Here is a 24,249-nt window from a genome sequence, read left to right as displayed (position 1 = left end):
ACAAGAGTCGTCCCCCCCACACACACACACACACACTAAAAAAGTTAAATTCAGGCTAAACGAATGAAAGAGCCAGTCGAGGAGCCCATTACATTTAGTGATCAACAAAGCTTTGTACTGATTAAGTGTTCCTGGAATCCCTCTCTCATGGGGCTGAGGACACTGAGGTGCTTTTCCTTTCTCCGTACCGCCGTGCGCAGTTCCTAAAAGCCCCCTAATGATCCCTTGACCGATCCGAACGCTGAGGCTCTCCAGCCCATTCCTTCCTCTTATCCTCCACTATTAAGCTGAACTATTAGCGAGCCAGTTTTGCTTTTTTTCCAGTATTTGAAAAGAAGTCCCCCTGGGCACGTCTCTCTGCGTACGAGTGGACGGTTAGGTCATCATTCCAACGGAGGCTCCGCCGTCCGCATGGCCTCCCACAATTCCCCCAGATGCACCTGGACGTGAAAGTGAGAATGTTTGCGTGTATTTGAGAGGTTATTTAAGTGGTGAGGGCGAGAGGCTTTTCTTGACTTTATGAAGTTTGAATCGCGACCTAAGCGCCAGTTTGCATTCCTGGGCTGTTTTAAAAGGTGGCAGGAGTTTTGTGGGTGAAACCTTAAAAAAAATTGAACAAGGAGTTCGATCATTTCAGCCGCTAAAAGCCAAGAAAACATTTCACTTGGGGCCGTGACCCGGGCCGATCGCCACAAGAGTCGGCTCTCAAAATGATTGACAGGCCAGAGGTTCAGCCTGTAGTTCCCACTGGACGACCCCAGGGGGGACATATAACTCCGCCGGTCACGGATCCTTCCCGGAATGGCCGGCAGTATTTCTGTTTTCGTCCACCGAGTGCAATGATTTCACGTTACGAGGAGAGTTGGAGAGGGTGTCCGGCTGGACACACCAGGCCTCTGACTTTATTCATTAAATAAGCCTGGATGATTTACCCCCCCGCCTACTGCCATGAACGCGGTGACGTCCCTCTGGACACTGAACTTGCACTTCCTGTTGTAGGGAACTGTCAGCATGTCATAACTCTGTCCCCAGTGGGGTCAACGATGGTGTGATGGCCCCATATACATACTCTGCAATCTGCCTGCCATGATGATTTATGGAAATCAATTAAAATAGACATGAAGTGCAGGTCATGGCTTCTGTGTGTAAACATTGGTTGTCTTTGTATGACAGAAAAAACGAGAAGTCAGGCTCAATTCCATAAAAAAAATGTTTTATAGGTCAAGAACAGGTCGTCAGATGTAAAAACAAGAGATGGGTATCAGTCAGACCAAGATTTGATCGGACTGGACAGCAACCCCTTCCCCTTCGCTGATTTTCACAGCTATGCCAACGATCCCATTGGGTCCCAGGCAGGAAGTTCAACGGGATCCTGTTGCAGCACCTCCAGGACCTCTTCAGTGAGGAACCTCTTATCCACCACGACCTCATACACATACTCAGAAAACCATTCGTCCGTCATGATCAGGTAACCTGCGTGGAGAAATAAAGTACAACAATGAGGAGACGAAGGAACACGCTTCCATCAGAGACAATAAATATCTCATATCAAGACCGTACCCTGGAGGCAGCGCTGATGGGAACTCATGAGTTCAGCGTTTCTACTCAAAACCCCTGCCTCACCCATCACCCCATTCTGCCCATTTATTACACTGCGACCCATTTATTCCTTGGAAGGGAAAGGTCCACGTCCTTCAGCACCGCCCCGAATCAAACCCTACTGTATTAGCCTCACTCACCGCGCCGCTATCGGCATACTCCCATTAATCTCCATTACTTCTGAACTGGGCGTAACCGCATTCATTGCACAATGCAGAGTTCACTACGTGCCGGCTACTAAATCATCTTTGAGTAAAATGCAACAAAAACACAGGTCTAAAGGTACAGAACGTGTTGCCGCAAAGGAAACCAAAGCACTTAGCGTGACACCCGGAGAGGAAATTTGGGATGATAAGACCCTTTATGCTTTTTTTTTTTTAAAAACACATTGTTCTCATTTATCATAAGGCGTCAGCTCAGGTTTGCCTGCCAAGACCAATCAACCCTCCATGTCCCCAAACAAAGAAACCAAAAGAATGAACTAAGCCGAAACGCATAAATGGCGAGTGTTTTGGAGAGCGGGGCCTTGCTGGAGAGGGCGCCGGAGTGGGAATAGGGACCCGGTATCTGGTCCGTGTTTGTTTTCGCTCTCTGCGGCTGAAAGCTTGAGTTATCGATGACGTCAAGTGTGCGGAGTGGCTCAAAACAATACCCGCGTTCTGCCCCGCGGTCCCTGCCCCTCGGTTTCCGAGAGCGTTGCGGGCCTGTGGTTTCATGTTGCTTCATTAGTTGACTTTACGCAACAGCAGATGACCCAAGATGAGGTTGCCAGAGATGGTACCGAAGAGACACCAGCTTGTCTTGTGCATAAAGGGCAGTCCTGGAAAGAATTACTGCTGCTGGGGCCACAAAGAGGGAGAAATCGACTCTTTTGGGTAGCTAGATCGATACAGGCTAAATAACACCTGTACCTTACACTATAACTTACCGTGTCATCAGTTTTGGCCCATAATTAATGGATTAACTTCGCATTGCAACTTAAAACTGGGTTGGAAGCATATTTGTATGCTTACCAAAGTTAAGTTGAAAGTGTGTACTTAGTGACATTATACAAATTCTTAAAGCCATAGTTCTAAACAAGTCTTTTAATTGCAATAGGGCTGTACTTTAGTCCACACCCATGGGACTCATCATAAAACGACTTACGTGTCCAAAGCTGACCAAATGTCCACCTTCCTCCCACCACATATTTACGACATTTAGTTCTTCAATAGAATTGAGTAGCTAATGAATCACACTTCTATAATTACTGTCACACAGTACAGTCACACACATTACTGTCTCCCCGGGCGCCTGTCATGGCTGCCCACTGCTCACCACCAATGGCGATGGGTTAAAAGCAGAGAACACTTTTCGCTGTGTCACCGTGTGCCGTGCTGCAGTGTATCACAATAACAATCACTTCACTTTCACTTAAATAGTACAATAGTCCATCAGCTTCTGAGGGGGGTCAAATATTATGACCTCTTTGAAAGACGTTAAACCCTTTAACCTCCTGCACCAATTTTCTGTCTCTCAGTACAAACCAACAGCTGTCAATCAAATACATCTTACGACAGGCCTGACCTACGTGATTTGTTTCCTATAAGAGTTTGTCGGGATGAGCTTTAAGATTCATACGTGGAGGTAAAAGCGTGTTGCGAGTTCAACACATTCTGCTTGGGGTTTTCCTAAACTGAGAGGAGGAGGCATGGAGCTTATGAAGAAGTGATTTTTGTATGGAAGCTGCACAACATGATTGTGCCAAAAATACCTTTATAATCTGCAGTGGAATGCAGACAGAGTTCACAAAACATGGAAAGAAAGGGAGTGGATTGCCAATGGATGTGCAATCATGACCAAAAAGGCTAAAAGAGACTTTCTTTTTGTTTTATTCAAAACATTACAGTCAATTAATTTTTTTCTGAAGTGGAGCAAAAACTTCTAGGTCACATGGAGGATGCCAATTAGATTTTTTTTAATTTTTTTTTTATCAAAGCTGAACAAACTCCCTCTTTGGTGGTGCATGGAGCAAAGAGGGGAAAAGGCCCTGTAACATGCGGTATTTGAGGGAGAACCGGTGTGAGAAAAAAGTTCAGAGCTCCTGCCTTCCATTAATCTCCATTCCTTCCGAACAAGTCACATGAAAACTCACCTTTATTCCCACGGTCGTCACCCCACGAGTTCTCCACCCGCCACTTCTCATAGCCTCCCTCCTTTCCATCCTAATCAAGGGAAGAGGGAACACGTGTAGGTTTCAGTCATCCAATATATTACGCGTATGGGTTCAACACCGTGACAAAGGTGATGCTGAGGGAGCTCAGTGGTGGTGGCAGAAGTCTCAAGAGCTCTGGAGCCTTCCGCTCTGCAGCTTTGTGTGGGCAGGAAACCACTCATTGCAAACCGTACGTGCCACAGTGATTAACTCATGACAGAAGATGATGCGGCGTCTGCGGTGGCGACTTTCCAAGCTGCCTAATCAGCCATTATTGATGCGGGCAGTCATTAGATTACTTTATGTGAAAAATATGTCCCGACGAACATGAATACAAATAAACCACATGTGCATTTTGATTTGGCTGCTCTTGGAACGAGCTTAGCATGCGGTTGTTCTTTCACCGCATGTCCACGACAACTTATGCAGATGAGTTTCAGACCATTTTGCTTGTACCATGGGCGGCGGCAAACCCATTAACCCACAAAGCGAGCGCCCTTGCTGCTCTGCTGCTGCCACTGTATCCCAGACAACATTAATTAAAGCATGAATACGTGTTGAGCACTTTGTCAGTAACCGCAGTGAGGATCATTGCGTGGGTCATAAGTGAGTCTCCGAAGATCAGCCTCTCAGCTTTCGACATGTTCTTCACGGAGATGCCGAACACCAGCTCGTGATTGAACCTGCACAGAGAGCCGGGGTGAGCAGTTGCATCCACAGCCTTGCTTCCAAGCGACTGCTCGAAACGTCATACTTACACATTCATGTCGTTAATGCCCAGCTTGCCATGGAAGTGTTTCCCGACGTCACAGCCAAACCACACCGCCTGGACACAAAGGAAGACACGACAGCGAGTGTGATTGCAGACTGTCCCAATCAGCATGAAACACACTTTATACAATAAATGTCAAATTATAATATAAATGACTCTTCGGTATGATGCATGTGGTGTGTTTTTGGTGAGTCATGTGAATCAGCCAGTACAGTAAATAGTTTTTATGAATATTAAACAGGTCAAAGAAACAGAATAGAGTTTTTCTCACCTCGCCATCCTTGATAGAATCTGCAGCAGCCTTCTTCAGCAGTTGTATGGCTTGGTTGTTGTACAGCGTGCGACGGCCGCCCACCATGTTGCCAAGGAACTCCACAGTGTAAAGCTTCCCATATGGGTTCTGAGGTCTGGGGTCGTTCACAAGGCAGACCTACGACGATGAGGGGGCACAAACCATAGGTGGGTCAATATTCAATAGACTACAGTTTTTGAAGGGGAAAAAAAAAGAAATTAAGTCCTAATTCTTAAACATTGTGAAACCTGGAAACAGTTCAACGCACCTTGTCCTGGATGTTGTAAAGGGGCTTGACGTGTTCCCTGTAGAACTGCAGTGGGGTAAGGGGACCCATGCGGTGGAAGGTCTTGTCCTTGTCTCTGTATTCCCAGCAGATGGTTTCAGGGGGGCTGCCCAGACACACACTGGCCACTCGGAAAACCTGAGCAAATGCACACACACACACACACACACACACACACACACACACACACACACACACACACACACACATATATATATGTTATAGCATTAAAATGTTTGTAAAATAGTAAGCATGACTACGTAGATACATATTGAATGAGCTGGGTTTCGTTAATATTTGAATGGCGGAAGATCTGCACTTTGTAGAACTATTTTGTGAAATCAAATATATTATAGTATATTGGTACAGTGCATCGGCACTAAATTCATCCGATTTCTCTGTTTTCACCAGGTGCCAAACAAAGCATTTCCTACAAATTCACTTTTCTATTTTTGTACAATTTGGAGCGCCACTATGAGGGGACCTGTCTGTTCAAACCCATTACACTGTGAGAAGTTGGCAGGACAGTTGTATGTGCTGTGTTTTGTGCTGCTGGCTCCCTTGTGCTCCAGTCGCTGGATTCTCAGAACAGTGCTTCCCACAACTGATACAGCAATCTCAAGAATTTCCTTCCTTCGCCCCATGGCTTGAACTACATATGAAGCCCTACTCAGCCCCACTATACTGTATTTTCTCAAGCCAGCCTGTGTTTGATAGCTTATTCGTGTGTGAATAACAGACGTGGAAAGGAAAGAAATGCTCGCTGACACACAGGCAAACAAACAAAATGTCCTTTCAGCAAAGCCTCAAAATTCTCTTATACACAATCGATCAGACACAAGACAGCTAGAGGCCATATTTAGGAGGACTTCCCACAGACTTACACTATTTTCTGAAGACATTCTTAAGCTCCCGGTTTACTAGGCTGAAAATAGGACTGTGACATTAGTTTTGGCCCGCAGAAGCTCTTTTCAGGGCATCAGCCACGGCAGGACACCGCTCGCATTCGGTGCTAAAGCCATGGCTTCTACGCTAAAAACATTCTTCTGGGGGTGAATTTCTCTACCTGCCCTCTGCCCTGCCGCTGGCACATCTCTCGTCCCACAGAGAGAGCTGCCCAGTCTCCCGGCCTGTTTAATGTTTCCAGGAGCCCCCTGCTGAAGAGCAAATGGCCGCAGGGCCCAACCCAGCCTACTGTTTATCCAAAACGGCACCCACATTTTTCCCGGACCGCACTCAAAGCGCCCGGTGGCGTTTCTCTTGGCCCTCCCTGATCGAGTCCTTCTCCTGCTCAGAAGGTTAGAAGAAAAAAGGTCCCGTCAAAACACACCTCGGTGGCCATCTCGCCGTGTTGAAATGTGCTGCTTTCAGAACAACAATGGCAGGGCGGTGGCTGACGTCAGCGGAGGCCCGAGCGAGTCAATATTGAAACACCTGCCGGCTGCTGGGCATGGCCCAGGACAGGAAGGACAGGGGCTCATCCAGGGGCGCAGACGAGGGCGGGACACTGTGTGAAATCCTCCTCTTGAAACAACATGCCCACGATTCCAAGTGGCGCTAAATCTTCTCCCCTCTGTTGACTTTCCTGCCACATGTCGGTTTCTCCTGCCAGATCGCTCTCTTTGTTACTGCCACTCGTGCGCCAGAGGCCACGCATTCTCCTTCCCTCCATACCGGTGGTCTTGTCCGTCCCACAGCTGCCCATCTGCTTGCTCTGAACTCGGGCACGGTGAACCGTGGGACGAGCAAAAAGCCTCAGCTCTGCAAAATAAGGCAACCCCAGTGTGTTTGTGTGTGAGAGGTGACATCAAACACAAGGATTTATGGCTGTTCCACTGGCCTGGGGAGCGTGTTTAACCAGCGTCTTCAGTCGCTGCGCAGGCCTCCTTTTCTTGTTGAAAATGTGTGTCGTCTGGCGCGCTACTCCAGAGACTCGCTCGGTGCGAAGTTGGCCCACATCGGCATCGGTATCAGTGCTTTTACGTCACAACGAGCTCAGGTTAATTATTAACATTCACATTCTTTGTACAACATAATGCCTTCCTACAAGACCAATGCCCCTGGCGTTGTACGAGGACCGGATGCCATCTATCAAGCCTGCAGCTACTCTGTATGGCAAAATGCATCACGTTCTGTAAAGAACAGTAGTTGTTGATGGTGCTGATGTACACCACGATCAAAACCGCTATAAACAGCAGAAGAAATGAAAGAGTAATTTTTAAAAAAAATACACTGTTTCAGTGATCAGTAGGTCCATCTGCAGTGCCCTGCCAAATTATACCAAACATGCTAATATTTGGTTGGAATGCTTTGATTACTGCAAACATCTGCAATATAACATCATTTATTTCAATCCAGAGTTGCATCCATCTTTCAGAGAGATTTTGTGCTGAGGATGAGAGATTTCTAGATTCTCAATATGGTTAGGGTCAGGAATCCTATCCGTGAAAATCAATGTCACATTCTTTCAAATCACAAAGTCTGAGGACTCAGTTTATGGAAAAGTTTGGTTAGATCGTTTAGCTCACTAGATTTGATGAACCCAAATCTGACCAACTAAAGCAACCTCACATCATTCAGTAGGGACAATGCATGTTTGTTGCATTATTATTATGAATTACTATTCATAATAGAATAATAAAATTAAAATTATTATATACTAATATATTAACATATTGCTGTGTGTCTTGTTTGTCTTTACCGGCACTGTATTATGGGTCGTTGTCACGTTGTTGTGTTATTTTAAAAATTCCATTAATTTTGTACACTGTGAAACCCTTAAGCAAAAAAAAATAATAATAATAATAAATGGTTTTACAATTAATTTTTTTAAATGTATTAAACAAATAAATGTATTAAACAAACTTTGAACAATATTTTTGTCACATAAAATCATTTTGGCGATCATGTTTTCATATATTTGCAGAACTGACGCAACTATGAACTGATGCAATTACACCGTTAACGCACACAATGCAAGAAAAATTAATCTCTCGTTTTTCTGATTTTGAGAAAATAAAATATGCAGGATATTTCATCAGAGAGCCATTCACTTTCCCTGTGGAAAAAATCAAGGACTTTCGGTTTGCCTCGCCGCGCGTGAGAAGATGAACTGATGGATGTTCAGGCAAGAGGACACAGCCAAACTGCGCAGCAGTCATCCTCAGTTGCAGAAATGTGGCGAAACATCTCTGGACAAAACCTCAGATTATTAAGTTCAAACGTGCTTTCCATATTTGGATCCACATACATTTGCGAACGCACATTTTCTGCAATAAAGCGCATTAAGTCCCGTTTCCGTGTGCGTCTTACAGACTACAACTTGAAAGTGAAAGTGCTTGTCACACGTGATACACAGCAATACAGCACACAGTGCACACAGTGAAATTTGTCCTCTGCATTTAACCCATCACCCTGAGTGAGCAGTGGGCAGCCATGACAGGCGCCCGGGGAGCAGTGTGTGGGGACGGTGCTTTGCTCAGTGGCACCTCAGTGGTACCTTGGCAGATCGGGATTCGAACCGGCAACCTTCTGATTACGGGGCCGCTTCCTTAACCGCTAGGCCACCACTAGTCACAACTTCATTGTGCTGTTACTCCTTTTGAGCCGAATTTCACCAAATTGGTCTGCTCCCGACAACATCAGGTGTCCCATTAATGGTAAGTAGAATTATACTCTCTAATGATAATAATACATCTAATTGTAATAATTTTAGATGCATAATATCTGGTTATTGAGCGTTGATGACATCATATGTAAATAATATGCGGCCCGTGAGACTTGAACTTGGACATAGTGCAGCCCACTGCAAAAAAAGGTTGAGAACAACTGCCCTAAAGCTTTGCGATTTAGTCTCTCTTCCCTTCTTACCATGATGTGTCCATCATGCCAGAACAGGGTCAAAATGCATTAATCAGACCACATGACTTATGCTCAGCAAATTGAAGCGTTTTTCACGAAATTAGAAAGTATCGGTTAAGATGAATTAATATGCTGCCAGCTGAAACGTCAATCGCTGCAATAATAAATCTATCCAAGGCTGGCGAGAGTGACGGCCACATAAGACTGAATTACAGACTGCTCCGAGGTTGTCTTGTAGAAGACCTTTACTGCCATGGGCTCGGAAAAGAACGGTCATCTGGCTGGTGGGAGCACAGGGCCAGTCAGGTCCAGGAGATCTGGCTAGCGCCCGGCGCTGCTTCCTCGCATGCAAAGCCGCAAACGCGCCGCACACCTGTGTGAGGGATTTACGTTGTTGCCACGGTCCTCGCGCCATGTTTGTTTGTTGGCCTCGGTTGCCCAAACAGATCCTGTTCTGCTTCGGGGGGGGGGGGGCGGAAATAACTTTCCCAGAGTTCTCTGGCGTTTGGGGTCTAGCCCCCGGGACGGCGCAATCAAGTGATACATGGAGCTGCCGCGCCGCGTCGGGGGTGAGAAATGGACGTGGTTGATTGAACCCTTTTGGGTTGTAAACGGAAAACACATGCGGCTGCGGAGACGCTAACAACGGTGCTCAATTATAGAACGCACGCCTGCAACTGGCACCCCTTTCAGCGCCGGCCAACACGTGCGTGGTTACACAAACCCACCCACGCGGGCCTGCCCCGGCCAACAAACTGACACGTCCCCCTGAAACTGTTATACATTGCGTCCCATTCATCTCGGAGCGCTGCAGAAATGGACGAATGATGAACGCCAGCCGCGGGCCAGGTTCTCTGTTCCCTTTTTTCCTCAGTTTCTGACATGCAGGTGCGGATGTGACAGCGCGTCTGTGTTGTATCTTCAGAATGAGAAGCTGGGAGGTTTATTACCATTTCCTGGACTGCATTTCGTAGACAGGAGAGACACAGAAACTGCGATGTCGCGAATAAACGAGGGGATTGAGTAAATACTTCCCCAAAACCAGTATAATTATGAAGCCTCATTAAGCTTTGCTGTGTGACGGTCGCTCAGGCCTGTCATATGGAACCAGCATGGGTAAGACTGATCATGTCCAGCGGCTCCCCCTGCTCAGCGTCAACACTCTGCTCCTTAACCCGACCTGACTGCTTCCACTGTACTGAAGTCAGATCCATGGAGCTTTGATCTGCTCCCGGCAAGCAGAGCGGCCCCGTTCGGAAACAGACGTTAAAAATACAGACGCACAGAACACCAGGAGGTGACAGTGCCGCGTTAAAGACCCCCAGTCACGTGCGGATGGGGACAGCTTTTGAACACACGGAGACAAAGACCTGCCATTTCCCAAATCTGTTTTGAGCAAGAGCGAAACAGAGGGAGCATCCAAAACCGGCGAGAAACAAACTGAACCTCACTTACCCCATCAGAGCGACCCCTCTTCCCCATAATAGCCCTCTGTCCACCATGCGTTACAGAAAATAAACTAGGACCAGATGCACAAACAAACATTTTCACGAAACCACTATCATTGTGTGTGTGTGTCAGTGTAGTGTTACATCAGATACAATGGCCAGAAAATTAGGTAGAGAAAAAAAAAAAAAAAAAAAAAAACACTCCATACACATTCATCTGTAAATTAGAAGGAAACAGAGGATCTGAAAGGGCAGGGTGGGTCAATTTGAGAGTGTGTGTGTGTGTGTGTGTGTGTGTGAGTGAAAATCCTTGTGCGAGGCACCCCAAGGATAACACTCATCTCATTGGTCTCGAACCAGGCGCCACATTGTTTTAAACAAGATTGCCTCTGCCATTTAAATGTCCAGCTTGTGGAGGGAAGAGGGGGGGAATAAAGATCTTGTTTATGGAACACTCAGTCATCAAATCAAAAAGGTGCAAATGTAGCAAAACGTGCTCATGTACACACACACACACACACACACACACACACACACACATATTCCTATTCATCGTCAGGGAAAGGGGTAGTGACCAGGTGGGCTAAAGAACAATGGGACTTGCCTGTGTGCTTACAGGTAGTTTGAAAGCTGCGTGTTTTTGCGACGTCATTTTGTGCTGGACAGCTGTTCACTACGCTGTTGTGAAATTAATAAAACATGGACAGAATTCTGGCTGAAACAGCTTGCATGTACAATACAAGTGTGCATCTTGACACCATGCGAAAATGTCCATTTTTAAAACATGTTATGCAAGGCCTGAACAAGCCAGATATTTCACTGCATTGCAAGACATTTATTTCAGTATTGATACAAATAACAAGTCATAACTACTAATTCTGCTGTAAAAACTAAATATGCCAGAAAATCTTCGTCACGAGACGTACGGGCATTCTTAAAGCAAAATACTGCAAAGTCCAAACAGTAGCAACTACAGCAGTTTGATTCATTGATTCATTATAAAAAAAAAAGTGCTCCACCCTTTGAGTGGAGCAGCACAGAACAGTCACACAGCACCCTCTCCTGGCCCCAGATGGGAAGGGTTACGGCACAGTGGGCTTCAGGGCTATGCATGGAGGTTTCATAATGGAACAGATCTGTTGGCTAAACATCAGCACTTACCTCTTCAATCATGGAGTCTATGGCCTCAGACAGCTCAGCTTTAGTGGAATCGCTGGCGACCATATTCCTCAGTCTTAGGCAATATTCTCTCAACTGCAGTACAAGAAAGGCATGAACAAAGGGATAAGAAAGATGCACCACCTGACACATTCAGATTAAAGCCTAGGGTTGCGTGGCCTGGTCAAATCTGGATTTATATAAAGGATTAGAAACATTAGACAAGTCCCTGTAATCTGTGTTGAGTACTTGGTAATAATCGGATATTATCAAAGTGAGACGGTGCCGTGCTGTACAGTAGTCAGGTTTTCCAGTGTGGTATTTAAAATATGTAAGTAAGCCCCTTACTTTGTGATTGAGAATGTCATTCATTCTGCGTGAAGCCTCCGAACTGTGAGACTCGGGGAAGCACTTCTTCGGGATGACTCCGTATTTTTCTGAAAAACAAAATTAAAAGTTGGTACACCACAAGCAACCGCTAGCGTTTACAGGCAACTATCTGCATGAGAGGGGTGACCGCAATCAGCAACTATGTCACTTCCACCAAAACGAGGGCTAGGCGGTTAAAACAAGAAGAGAAAATGGGAGGAGGATACGGGAACCATGAAGAATGTTAAATGTTGAGGTTGACATGCTGACATGACATCCAGGTTTCGGGGGAAAACTAACCAATGAGGTTAACCAGCATGTCCCACTGCCCGCCGTCATTGGTTGGATTGGACAGCAGGAACTGAACCAACCGGCCATCCACTGGCTCCTTCCTCTGGGCTGTTTCGACAAAAGCCTGCAAGAAGTAATAGCAGCGCTCCACCTAGAGGACATGGAGGGTAAAGGAAAGACCAAAAAAAACAACAAAAAAATATTAAAAGGCGATGGGTAAAGCTGGAAAGAAAACATGTAACTTTAATAGAACTTCTGAGGGTTCAAAATGAGAGGAAAAGCTTTTCTAGACAACATATCACAGTTTCGTGCTGGTAAAATTAAATCTCCGATGCATTTAACTGTAAACCAATGACTTACCTTATCCCAGAAAAAGAGATAAGACTGACTGAACTCAAACTCTTCGATGTTGAACTTCTTCATAAAAGGAAGTCGCATTACATTGAGGCACGAGAAGATCCAACATCTCCCTGAAAGGAGCAATATATATGTTTTTTTTGTTTTAATGGTTTTAGCTGATAATGGTGAAAGAGGTCTGCTTAGGAACAGTCCGAGCAGAACAGTTCACATGACATGACATTTGATCAAGCATATAACATGTTGAATATCTTTGGTGTATTCATACCAATATGATGAGATAATAATACTGATATTAAACTACAGTGGGGCAAAAAATGACTTCAGTGTACAGTCACCTGAGTTCTTCTGATTTGTGACAGGCTTGCCCTCTGTGGGGATAGAGTGCTGAAAGATGTGCACCGTTTCCTGAACCGTCTTCCTGTGCAGACACACCTCCAGGGGATCGGTGCAGGTGGACACGTTCTGTGCCAGCATGTACCGAGGTTCTGCACGCAAGCGCTTTACAAAGGAAGCTACCTTCTCCTGACTGAGGCCTGGGGAGGTTTAAAAGGAGAATGGAAAGCAACATGAGAGGAACACAAATTATATATGTAACACAAAGAAAATATGTATATCTTGAATCATCATCGCCATTCCAGCAAACAGACAGCCGGATTTGTTACTACAACTTAGTAGTATTTGTTACTACTTAGCAGGGCGACTCCTGTAATCAAAAGGTTGCCGGTCCGCCAAGGTGGCACTGAGCAAAGCACCGTCCCCACTCACCAAGGGTGATGGTTAAAAGCAGAGGACACATTTCGTGGTGTCACCGTGTGCTGTGCTGCAGTTTTTCACAATGACAATCACTTCACTTCACATCATGCAAGAGTGCAGTACAATATTGCAGAGTCATGTGATGGGAAATCGGTTTTAATGCAACGCAAAGATCGCGATTACACTAGAAGGCCGAGTACATAACTCGCAAATAGCAACACTGACAAGCATAATGTCACCCGCCCTATATCGGGGTTGACTTCACAATTTTAAGTCTGCCGAAAGGGAACGCCACACTTTTCCCAACTGTGTCAAGTCACGTGTTTGCAAAGAAACAGTTTTTCAGAAAACACACGTGACTGTGAAGGCGAACTACGAATGTGCGCGTTATGAAAAATCGATCTGCCATGCCATGCGTACGTACGTGTGCGAATACACACGGAGAGTCATTACGGGTGCAGTAAAAACGAGATCAGAGTCCATAAGCGCTTTTGCTAACGCGGCAAAGTGGAGAGAATATTCTGGCGGGTTCAGGGCGACTATAATCATCAAGTCTACAGCGGCTTTTCTCTGACAGAATGGGGCTCAAGACAATGCAGCCAACATTGTGATGATCCCCCAAATATCCCCCCATGACGTCTCTCTGCATTTACGATAGATACGTGTCATTTTCCCTGAAAAAGAAAGGTTCATTCAAACGTCCCGTAGTGACGTACGCTTTCTGTACAACACCCATCACGTCCCATTACAGAAAACCAGGAAACAGACACTCGAAATCGCTTAAAACACGCACACGGAGGTGTTTTAACACGGGAAAAGACGCCACTCTGCCCGTCTCCCCGCAGCGAGGCAGGCGGCAGAACACGTCAAATGGCCACGACGCGAGAAATGGGAAGGAAGCGACCCCGAGAGCCGAGTCGAGCCCGAAACTGACGCGAATGCTAACATGCTAAACGTCAGCGGAGCCGACGGAGCGCCGGCCGCCTTCCACATAAAGCCGGGGAGAGGAAATAAGAGCGCGTACCCGTCTCCATGCTTCCGGGCGGGCTTCGCGTGTCTAAAAGCGAAAACGGGCGGCGCGCCGGCTCTTTGTTTATCCGTTTCGCCGACGAGTCGGTGACTTGGGTGCCGAACTCCGGAAGCCGGAAGTGACAGGAGGCCGCGGCCGATCTCGCGACACGTGAGATCAGCGGTAACTGAAAGTGAAGTGATTGTCGCTGTGACGCGACGGAACGCGTCCCCTGCTTTTAACCCGTCACCCTTGGCGAGCGGCGGGCAGCCGTGACAGGCGCCCGGGGAGCAGTGTGTGGGGACGGTGCCTTGCTCAGTGGCTCCTCGGCGGCTCGGGATTCGAACCGGTGTTACGGGAAATTCGGTTCCCCCCCATGTTCCAACTGGCGCGCGCTGATTTCAAATCATGGCGTCACACGTCGCGCTGCAGCGTTGTTTATTTAGACGTTTTTTTTTCCTGCCTTTTTAATGTCTTTATTCGAAGATGTCTTTTAGTGTCTTTATTACAGATACTATTCGAAACGATTGTGAGTGGCACGGCCGCGGTAAAGAGAGAGTGAGCTCCGCGCCCCATCAAGCTGTGTGTTGGACTTCGTCCATTGCAGTTTTGGGGCAGTGGTGGCCTAGCGGTTAAGGAAGCGGCCCCGTATTCAGAAGGTTGCCGGTTCGCAGAGCAAAGCACCGTCCCCACACACTGCTCCCCGGGCGCCTGTCATGGCCGCCCACTGCTCACTCAGGGTGATGGGTTAAATGCAGAGGACAAATTTCACTGTGTGCACTGTGCTGCTGTGTATCACATGTGACAATCACTTCACTTTGATTGGAGTCGCCGGACAGGATATGAAGTCGCCGGAGTAGATATGCGGTAGTCTAGGTGTAAAAGTAGATTACGAGTGACTGTTACCTGTATTCACGTGTAATTATGTACCCGAGTGATTTCCAGACATGTCACATATCTAGTTTAGTGGATGGTACACACACACACATATATTCTATGTATATGCAGATATTTTGAATGCTCTCGTCCGCTGTTTTCTCTATTTATTGCATAGTGAACTTCTTATATTACACAGTTGGCATATTTTCTGTGATATTTATGTTTTCCTGCTCTTGTACTGTCATTTTCTGCCATGCAAATGTACATTTCCAACTTGTTGGACTAATAAATGATCATCTTATCTTATCTTGCATTTGGTCACCTACCTAAAAATGAAGGGGGCATATTTTTGCCAGGTACCCAGGATATAACCGCCACTATACCAATACTACTTCAGCAACATGTAATTACTTACTTCTTAGCCTAAATAATAGGGGGGAAACAATATTTCCTGGTAGCCAGAATATATGGTTCCCCCCTGTTAAAACTGGTATACAAAAACTCCAGATCCCAGTATTAATATTGTAATGTAATTATGTACCTGAGTGATTTTCAGACATCTGCCATACTTCTTAGCCATGGCAGAAGATGGTGGTAAACGATGGAGTCAATACAAAATAGGAACCAATTATCAAACCAATGATCCAAAATAAATGTACGAGACATGTATTATCCCATTGTTCGAAGGGCGGATGTGGATCCTTACTTACTCCCCCCCCCCCCGAAAATGTGGAAAGGAAAGTGCGTTTCCTTCCTTTTTCCCCGAAGAACCAGGTCACACAAGCATATCTGAAACCGCCGATGTTAGAAAATAACCAGAAAGTGAAGCAGACGTCAGCAATAATCGGTTCACGTTGCCTCGGCCTGCCCTGTGCTGCGTGGGATGTGTGGAATATTGTCATGAGGACAGTGGTTGAGGGCTGTTTGCTTCTAATCCTGCTCGATTTGCCTGGTAAGTGGACCTTTGAAATCGCATTGGCACGTTTCTGACAGCAGTGTTACCGATGTCCTCATCGCTTTTCCTCTATACCGGCCGCATTAATTCGGACACATTTGCTATGTGTATGTTTTGTTAATATGAACGTGGTATTTGGCTTTTGATGCAGAGAGGAAAGTGTGGCCACTTGATGCCAAATTACATGTTCATAATCAGGGGTGCACATAACTGGTACGCAGTTACGCATGCGCGACAAAAATTAGGAATGCGTAGTGACAATTGTGTCACCACGCGCCTTTGCGTACTTGACCATCACGTTTTCAACACCACTATCTCATTTAATCTTACACGTTGCTTGTCACCAACTAAATGTCCAAAAAACAACAGACATTAAGCAGCTTCTTTGGCGTTTCGCCACCAGCTAAGAAACGCCAACCGGAGCCAGAGCCGAAGAAAAGATTTTTTTCGGAAAAGTGGCTCCAAGATGTGCAGTGGCTGGAAGCTAACAGTGAGCGCACTGAAATGTGGTGCAAGATTTGCCGCTCGCATCCACATATAGCAGACAAATCAGGTGCGTTTTACAGGGGCTCAAAGAATTTTAACCATCCTTTATTTGAGAAACATGAAAAGAGCAAGGAGCATGTGAATGTGGCGCAAGTCATTGCTAATAAACAAGCTAGCCGAGAAGAAATGTCCAGTCGCCCGCTTAATAGATGGCGAGACAAGCTAAATGAAGAACAGCAGCAAGCTCTGTCTAATATTTTTCTCCTCGCTTTCCATAAAGCTAAACACGCACGTCCCATGTCTTCATATTCTGAGGATATTCCTTTACTGAAGCGGCTAGGAGTAAATGTCGGAGTTGCATATCATTCACGTGAAGGGGGCACACGAATCGTGCAGAGCATCGCTCACACCATCAGCGGGGAGTTACGAGCCAAATTGCAGTCTGCCGAATTTTGGGGGCTGCTTTTTGATGGATCTGAGGACATCACAAAAACTGAGCAGGAAATCGTTTACATTGTGTCTGTGTCCAGCAACGGAGAATTTACGTCGGACTTTCTTGGACTGATTGAACTGGGTACTGATCGAACCGCGCAGGCCATAACAGACGGACTTGTGAGACTTTTCCAGAACGCAGGCTTGAATGACTGGGCAACAAAGTTGGTCGCTGTGTGCACAGACGGGGCTGCTGTCAACGTCGGTATGTACAACGGCGTTGTGCCAAAACTCCGGCAACTTGCTGCAGTTAGAGAATCCCTTGTGCACATTCTGTGCACGGCACACACACTGGAGAATTGCTTAAAATCAGCTGATCGCAACGTTCCTTACTGTGAGACATTTAATTGCTCCGTGGTCAAGCTGCTGCAGTTTTATTTGCAAAAAGGTGGAGCAAAAAAAATAGCTGCCCTGAAGAAGCTGTGTGAAGAAAATGGGATCCCCTTTGTGAAGCTGGGTAAGTTTCATAATATCAGGTGGTCTGCATGGAGGCATGAAACACTGTTAAAAATATCAAGACTATTGCCAGCCATTAAAATGCAACTGGCTACGAGTGATAACAGTGACTTGCAGCATATCTGTACAGAGCGTTTTCAATGCTTTCTGTCAAACATGCTTGACATTGGCAACATTTTAAAGACCACATCCATTAGGTTTCAGAAGGAAAAGCTGATTATTGGAGAATGTAAGGATGAACTCATGGTGGCCATTGGACAGTTCACCCTTCTGCTTGATAGTGAGGGCCACTACAGAGCACACACTGTTTCTAATGCTGATGCTGACAGAGACAAGACAAACTTACTCAGGGGGTTAATTGAAGAGTTTGAAATCAGATATGACTCCCTCAAGTCATGTGATCATTTCTTAGTATTTGATCCTTCAACATGGCCTCAGGAAAAGCAAGACCTCCACATTTTTGGAAACATAACTGTTTGCAGCATTCTCAAGAAATATGAGGCCATCTTGCATCTTGACAAAGACACCACTGTGACAGAATGGATGCGCTTAAAGCAGGCAGGAAAACGCCTGGGAGCCTCTTCTGTGTATGACTTGGTCCAAATAGTGAATACAAGTAACCCAGATGCTTACTCCAACATCAACAAGGTGGTTAAGCTGTCTCTTACACTGCCTTTAAGCAGTGCAGCTTGTGAGAGGGGATTCTCACATCTCAACTTGATAAAAACCAAGTACAGATCTCGTCTGTCACACGCTCATCTCTCAGCCCTGTTGCACATTCACCTGTCAAAGCAGACCACAGAGACATTTGACCCAAAGCCAGCTGTTGACCTGTGGATGGAGACCGTTAATCGGAGGCTCAACCAAGGACAGGCAGGTGCATCTGCAGCATGTTCATCATCTACCATGCAGGAAGCTGAAGCAGAGGTCAGTGGGAGCAATACTGAGGAGGACAGTGAGGAAGACTGCACTTATTAAGACCACGCTATGTATGGGGTGAGTACCAAACACCATTTCCTGGTACTCACCTGAGTAGCTCACTAAAAATATTATGTGCACCCCTGTTCATAATGCCATACATGCAACAACATGTTATAATCAGAGTTTTGTTTGAAATGCCTTTGATGTCTTTGAAATGTTGAAATGCAAGTATGGTGTTTCCATATAAACTTATTGAACACAGAATTTGCTTGTATCTGTCTTTGTTCTTGCATACAACACTTGTAAAGTACTTTTATACTAAAGTACTTTATATACTAATATTAAACTGCATCAGATACTAACCCAGGGGGTCTCAACAGAATGGGCTGAAATCAGATGGCACCTGGATTTCTATCACATTCCTTCTGTGCCAAATCTGATCGACTTTTCTGTCCCCCAGGCTATGGAGCTGAGCGATGCTTTACGGTCAGAGCGAGGCGGAATTTCCAGTGGGTGGCGGAAGGCAGCTCCCTGTCCCTGGCATGTGACGTGGAGCACTGCGGGCGGGACGACTGGAGTGGAGGATGGGGGAAGCTCCGTGGCAGTGTCTTCGCCGCCCTGAATGCCTCATCCAGACTAGAACTTCACAGACGTCCACTGACGGCCAATGCCACCCGCTTGCACCTCAACATCATCAGTGCCAATCAGTCTGACTCAGGAGTGTACCAGTGTCGGATAAACTGGCCACTGGGCTACAGTAGTTCAGGCCATCTGACCACTGTAAATGTGACTGAAGGTAGGCACCTTCTTAGAAAACGGTTATTCATGAATGGATTTGGGATTGGTGGACCTGCACACGTGCACTTCGACCGGGTTAGGGTTAATAAGGTTTGCCTAGACCTAAACTCGCTGGTTTGCGCGTCCTTGCACACGCTGGTTTACGGTTAGGGTTAAGTGATTGTTTGCGGTCTCTTATGTGGAAATTAACTGAGGACAATGTTTTTGAGGGGCGGCTTGGATGGTTTTCTTTTTGACATTTTGGCAACTATTGCTTTTGCATAACCGGTATTGAGTTACCCAGTTCTCATTTAAGTCTATGAATTAAAATTCAAGAACGCATTGGTTAAATATTTTGCCGTTATTTGTGTGTTGTGGCTCGTTTTAAACATCTCATAATGCTTGAAAGTGAAAGTGAAGTGATTGTCATTGTGAAACACGGCAGCACAGCACACGGAGACACAACAAAACGTGTCCTCTGCTTTTAACCATCACCCTTAGTGAGCAGTGGGCAGCTATGACAGGGAGCCGGGTGTGGGGACGATGCTTTGCTTGGGCAGTCTTGGTGCATTCTTCCAAAATGAGAAAGTTGGGTGCTGTCACTCTTTTCTATGGACTAGTTTATAAAAACTTAATTAAAGTTTGTGTCCTGGGTGACAGAAATAATTACATTTCAGCCCTGAGCACATACTTGACCTGACGCTAATGAACTGGCCCCATGTCGTACATCTACTAAAAGGCTTGGAAAAGTGGGCCCTCAATCCCCTTTGTGCGATTTAACAAGTCGCTCCGTTCAAACTGTATCTTATTTGGTATGTAATGCATTTATTTACCTGCAGCACTTCCCACTACAACGCAATGCAAACCCAGTCGCTTTTCTCCCCACAGCCAGCCTGGGTGGATCCACGCGTCCTGTATCTCTTCGGATGCTGGTGTACCTTTGCTCCGCTCTGTGTTTCCCTCTTGCCTTGGGCCTGGCCTTCTGTCTGTGCCGCAAGGGCGCGGCGCCCATCCCTCCGCACTCCAGCACCACCTGTAAGCACCATCTCTGTGACAGCAAACCGTTCAGATTTAATGACTGGGCACTGGTGCACTGTTATAATTTCATGCCGTATTAGCCCTTAGTGCCATTGTGCCGAAAGCCCTGAAAGGGTTGTTGTTGAGTCAATAATTGATCCTTTCTTGGCAGATACAGTGGCACAAAGGAAGAAGGTCGGGGCTGAGGTGGGTTCTCCGGAAAGAAAAACCTCAGCAATTCTTGTCCTTATTATGTTTGTGGCTAAATTGGCATAATCGCTACTTCATCTCGTTCCTGACAGCTGGTGTATGCAGCGCTGGCACTGAATAATCAAAAGAAGCAAAATAATGACCTTCGGCAAGTGGCGGTGCCAAAGACTGAGTACTCCTCCTTGCAGTTCCCACAGCTTGACCGGAGCGCACCAGGATGGGTTTAGTGGTTCACCTGCTTGTCTCACCACTGCAAAATATCTATGTTATTTCTTGCCAAATCAGCAGTGTATAATAATTGTGTAAAGTGTACAGTTTTATGATTTGTGGTTATTCTCCTAACTGTACTTTTGGTTTTTAAATTTAAAGTTCATTGTTTCTTAATAAGGCTTGTGGTGGGATTTAAATAAGATGATGGTGTCTGTTAAACAGCAGTTGTTGATTTAAGTCTTGACCAAGTCATGACCATTTACATTTGTAGATTCTCACTGAAGACATCAAAACTATGAATGAACACGTGTGGAGTTATGTACTTAACAGAAAAAGGTGAAATAACTGAAAACATGTCTTATATTCTAGTTTCTTTGCTCTGATTACGGTTTTGCACACTCTTGGCATTCTCTCAATGAGCTTCAAGAGGTCGTCACCTGAAATGGTTTTCCAACAGTCTTGAAGGAGTTCCCAGAGGTGTTTAGCACTTGTTGGCCCCTTTGCCTTCACTCTGTGGTCCAGCTCACCCCAAACCATCTTGAAAACACAGGGATCTACTTATAGGAATTGAAGTAATGTCACACCGAATAGCACCGAATTTAGCATTGCTGTAATATGAGGAAACCAAAAAAACTGTTGTCAGTAGCATTAATGTAAAGTTAATTTTTTGTTTCACTCATTTGCATAAATTAAACAGCTTCATTAAAACCAGCAAACTAATATTTTTTAACTACTGTAATGACAAAAAAACACAATAAATGAAAGTGACAGCTACGGTTTACATTTTTCAGTGTTGGCTCGAGTGATCAGGACCTTGAAGTGCATCGTTTGATGCTTTTCCCGTGTGCTACAGTGTTTTCCGTTTGTTTCCATTTTGGCCATCATCCCTTTCTTTTCCATTCATTAAAACTCACTTTCTTTATGAATGTCGAGCGTGTGCAACTCATCTATCCACCTCTGCTGTGGCATGACATAAATGTGGGTTCTTTTACAAGAATGATAACAGTATACTTCCGTGCGAATGCAATAAAAAAAATATATTAATCGAGTGAAACATTTGACACAAAATACAACATTTTATTCCATAATAAATTCTTAAAGCACATTACATAACCAAATATACATATATTTGTGAATGCCTCTTAAATAATTTGCCCTCTGTTTTTACTTTCAAAATTAGCTTTGCAATTTTACAAGACATCAACACAAATGTCAAAAGCAATAAATTATACTGTTATAAACAAAGTCATGTTGGCTGGGGTCCTTTGTACCCTTTACCTAAAACACACTGACTAACTTCTCTGTTAAAAGCAGACTTTTTTAAATAGACATTTTGCTGTATCCTATGAGCAGCAGTGGAAAGAATTGCACTCGCAAAACCTCCTCAGGTTACATTAGGGGTCGTTGCAACAGAAACACGTCGTTCACTGTTCCCACCTGAGTATGTGGAGAGTAATAACTGCAGAGGTTCAGAGGTCAACCGTGTAGAACAAAGCTTTCCTGGGTCAACGAAAATGGGAACGGTCCCCTTACCATCACATTAAAACAAACCATTATTTTGCATAGTACACATTTCATGTGTTCTGTGAAAAACAATGCAGTACTTTAAACATAATGAACATGAATCTTAACACCGAGACACTTTACTCTTTTTAAAACTGAAAGCAATAACAGTCCTATTTCTCATCAAGTAATCAAATGGATCCGTTTCCAGGGTAACCAACAGTGAGGAGTTTCCTGTCGACGCCTTAAAATAAACCAACAATGGCTGAAATATTGTGTGAGGTTCAATTGGTTCTGTTTCCCTTGCAGTGTTTAGTTGTCATCGTCAATTCTTACATTTGCTTCTCACACAGTGAGAACATAGGGCAGATGAATTCTGGGATACACTGGCCTGTGTGAGCAGAATAACATTGGCAAAGCCTGCACTACAGGAAAGCATTTTAGCACACATTTACTATTCTCTGCAATATTAAATTGTTGTAAAATACATATACTTTTTTGAACACCCTAACAGATCCAGTGGTCTGGAATTTTATTACCATCAGAATATTACGTAAGAAGTTTTTACCGATGACATGCTGTACGGTATCTCCTTGTGTAAAATGAGCTCTTCTCATCGGTTTGTGCTCAGTGAGGAACAAAATTGAGTTCTTTCATTTCTGTGTCTTTTTTTCTTTTGAGACATTGCAAAGTTTGTTTTGTGAATTTCAAGTGGCAGCTCTAATATATTCCAATTTCCAGACAGCCTGAAATGGATAAGTAGTCTTGGATAAGTCTTAAAAACTGGATGGATGTATGAACGGAAGTAATAATGATAATAATTATGTCTCTGCCTGTGCCCACTCTAAATAATGGGATACGATCAAATGTCTGCTTCAAGCAAATATAATAAAATAAAATGACCAAGCAATATTTTTAAAAAGGATGCTAAAATAACTTTTCTGCCGTCATTAAACAATGGAATGAGATTTAATGAAACTGTAATTCAACTATGCTTAGAACTTAAGATGTCTAAGGCTTGAGCTGTCTTTGTGGCTGTGTTTTTATTGATAATGGGAGAATAAAAATTAAGAAAAGAAAAGGATTCTTGCAAATCAGCATTTTGACTTCATCTGATCCGCATAGCAGCTGGAAATGGACACCTTCTTACTATCTTCACGCGCAGTGACACCACTCGCCAAACGTACAAGAAAAGCCACTACAAGCACAGAGACACGGCGCAGTGGAAACCTCCCTGAAATAGTGAGTGCAGACATGGAGAGAAAAGGGGATTTTTTTTTTACAGGAAATCAGAGCTGTCAGCGTGCAGTCATCTAACACGAAGAGCTAAATAAAGCACAAAAAGAAACGAGCCTTCGACTGTGCAATGTCAACACTCAATTCTTCACGATCTAAGGCTTGTGGAGAGTAGCTGAGGAGACGAATGGGATTTCACAAAATGAGGCACAGTTTCCTAGAGCAGTGAAGACACTTTTTTAAAAGAAGCCTCACACACAAAAAGAAATATTTCCTTTAAGACTTCTCTCCGCCGTCGGGTCTGGCTGTATGGCAGTCTTTCAGGCATGTAAAGCACTCAGCATAAAACCAAGACTTGCTGTAGGTTGTCAGTCTTCACAGTCAGAGTCTTCACCCTCCTGTCTTTTCTGCTGTGGAGCTCCTCGACGCTTCCATGCAGCCTGGCCTGAAGGAAAATAGGATGTACAGTGACTACAGTTAAACCACACAGGGAAACAGGAAAGGAAAACTGGAAAACACATATTAATGGTAGATAATAACAAACCTCTTTCGGTTCAGTCCACCTACGCTAATGACCCTAAAAACACACACACAAAAAACAAGAGTGACATTCTAGCAGGCTGTGGCATTGTTCATGATCTGATGTAGCCAAAACATAAAAAAATCTAGAAAAAATCAATAACTTGTGATAACTGATGTTGAGATGTGTTCAGTA

General features: G+C 44.9%; 3 protein-coding genes across 11 annotated transcripts in view; 1 reads left to right on the top strand and 2 right to left on the bottom strand.

The window, feature by feature from the left end:
- Positions 1-1,196: 1,196 nt before the first annotated feature.
- Positions 1,197-14,558, bottom strand: blmh (bleomycin hydrolase). Of its 2 annotated transcripts, none has more exons than XM_028963127.1 (12): positions 14,408-14,558; positions 12,966-13,163; positions 12,631-12,740; positions 12,280-12,421; positions 11,959-12,047; positions 11,614-11,706; positions 5,126-5,281; positions 4,837-4,995; positions 4,552-4,619; positions 4,359-4,476; positions 3,734-3,803; positions 1,197-1,473 (listed from the first exon to the last, which is right to left on the bottom strand). In XM_028963127.1, exons 1-12 carry the CDS (start codon positions 14,415-14,417, stop codon positions 1,325-1,327), a joined length of 1,362 nt encoding a protein of 453 aa, XP_028818960.1. In that variant the 5' UTR covers positions 14,418-14,558; the 3' UTR covers positions 1,197-1,324. The 2 variants fall into 2 exon arrangements, with proteins under 2 accessions (XP_028818960.1, XP_028818961.1); XM_028963128.1 differs by having other exon boundaries at positions 1,338-1,473; positions 4,348-4,476.
- Positions 14,559-16,050: 1,492 nt separating this feature from the next.
- On the top strand, positions 16,051-21,147 carry LOC114769781 (uncharacterized). The gene is made up of 5 exons (XM_028963129.1): positions 16,051-16,223; positions 19,042-19,377; positions 20,247-20,393; positions 20,548-20,582; positions 20,678-21,147. Exons 1-5 carry the CDS (start codon positions 16,073-16,075, stop codon positions 20,810-20,812), a joined length of 804 nt encoding a protein of 267 aa, XP_028818962.1. The 5' UTR covers positions 16,051-16,072; the 3' UTR covers positions 20,813-21,147.
- A 699-nt stretch (positions 21,148-21,846) lies between these two features.
- rap1gap2a (RAP1 GTPase activating protein 2a) overlaps positions 21,847-24,249 on the bottom strand; it is a 54,782-nt gene continuing 52,379 nt past the window's right edge. For all 8 annotated transcript variants that reach the window (XM_028963120.1, XM_028963119.1, XM_028963117.1 and 5 more), the window contains 2 exons: positions 24,079-24,111; positions 21,847-23,979 (listed from right to left, as the gene is read on the bottom strand). In XM_028963120.1, the coding sequence (XP_028818953.1) occupies positions 24,103-24,111 (9 nt within the window). In that variant the 3' untranslated portion in view covers positions 21,847-23,979; positions 24,079-24,102. The remainder of the gene's footprint in view (positions 23,980-24,078; positions 24,112-24,249) is intronic.

Source organism: Denticeps clupeoides, chromosome 19 (genome assembly GCF_900700375.1).
Source record: "Denticeps clupeoides chromosome 19, fDenClu1.1, whole genome shotgun sequence".
Taxonomy (NCBI): domain Eukaryota; kingdom Metazoa; phylum Chordata; class Actinopteri; order Clupeiformes; family Denticipitidae; genus Denticeps; species Denticeps clupeoides.
This window is presented reverse-complemented; position numbering and strand designations above follow the sequence as displayed.

Coding starts and splice junctions, on each gene's coding strand:
- blmh (XM_028963127.1), bottom strand. Junction 12,422..12,630: donor ATCTCTTTTTCTGGGATAAG/GTAAGTCATTGG, acceptor CATGTCCTCTAG/GTGGAGCGCTGCTATTACTT. Junction 4,620..4,836: donor ATTCTATCAAGGATGGCGAG/GTGAGAAAAACT, acceptor CTTTGTGTCCAG/GCGGTGTGGTTTGGCTGTGA.
- LOC114769781 (XM_028963129.1), top strand. CDS start 16,073: ATGTTAGAAAATAACCAGAAAGTGAAGCAGACGTCAGCAATAATCGGT. Junction 19,378..20,246: donor CACTGTAAATGTGACTGAAG/GTAGGCACCTTC, acceptor TTCTCCCCACAG/CCAGCCTGGGTGGATCCACG. Junction 20,394..20,547: donor TCCGCACTCCAGCACCACCT/GTAAGCACCATC, acceptor CTTTCTTGGCAG/ATACAGTGGCACAAAGGAAG.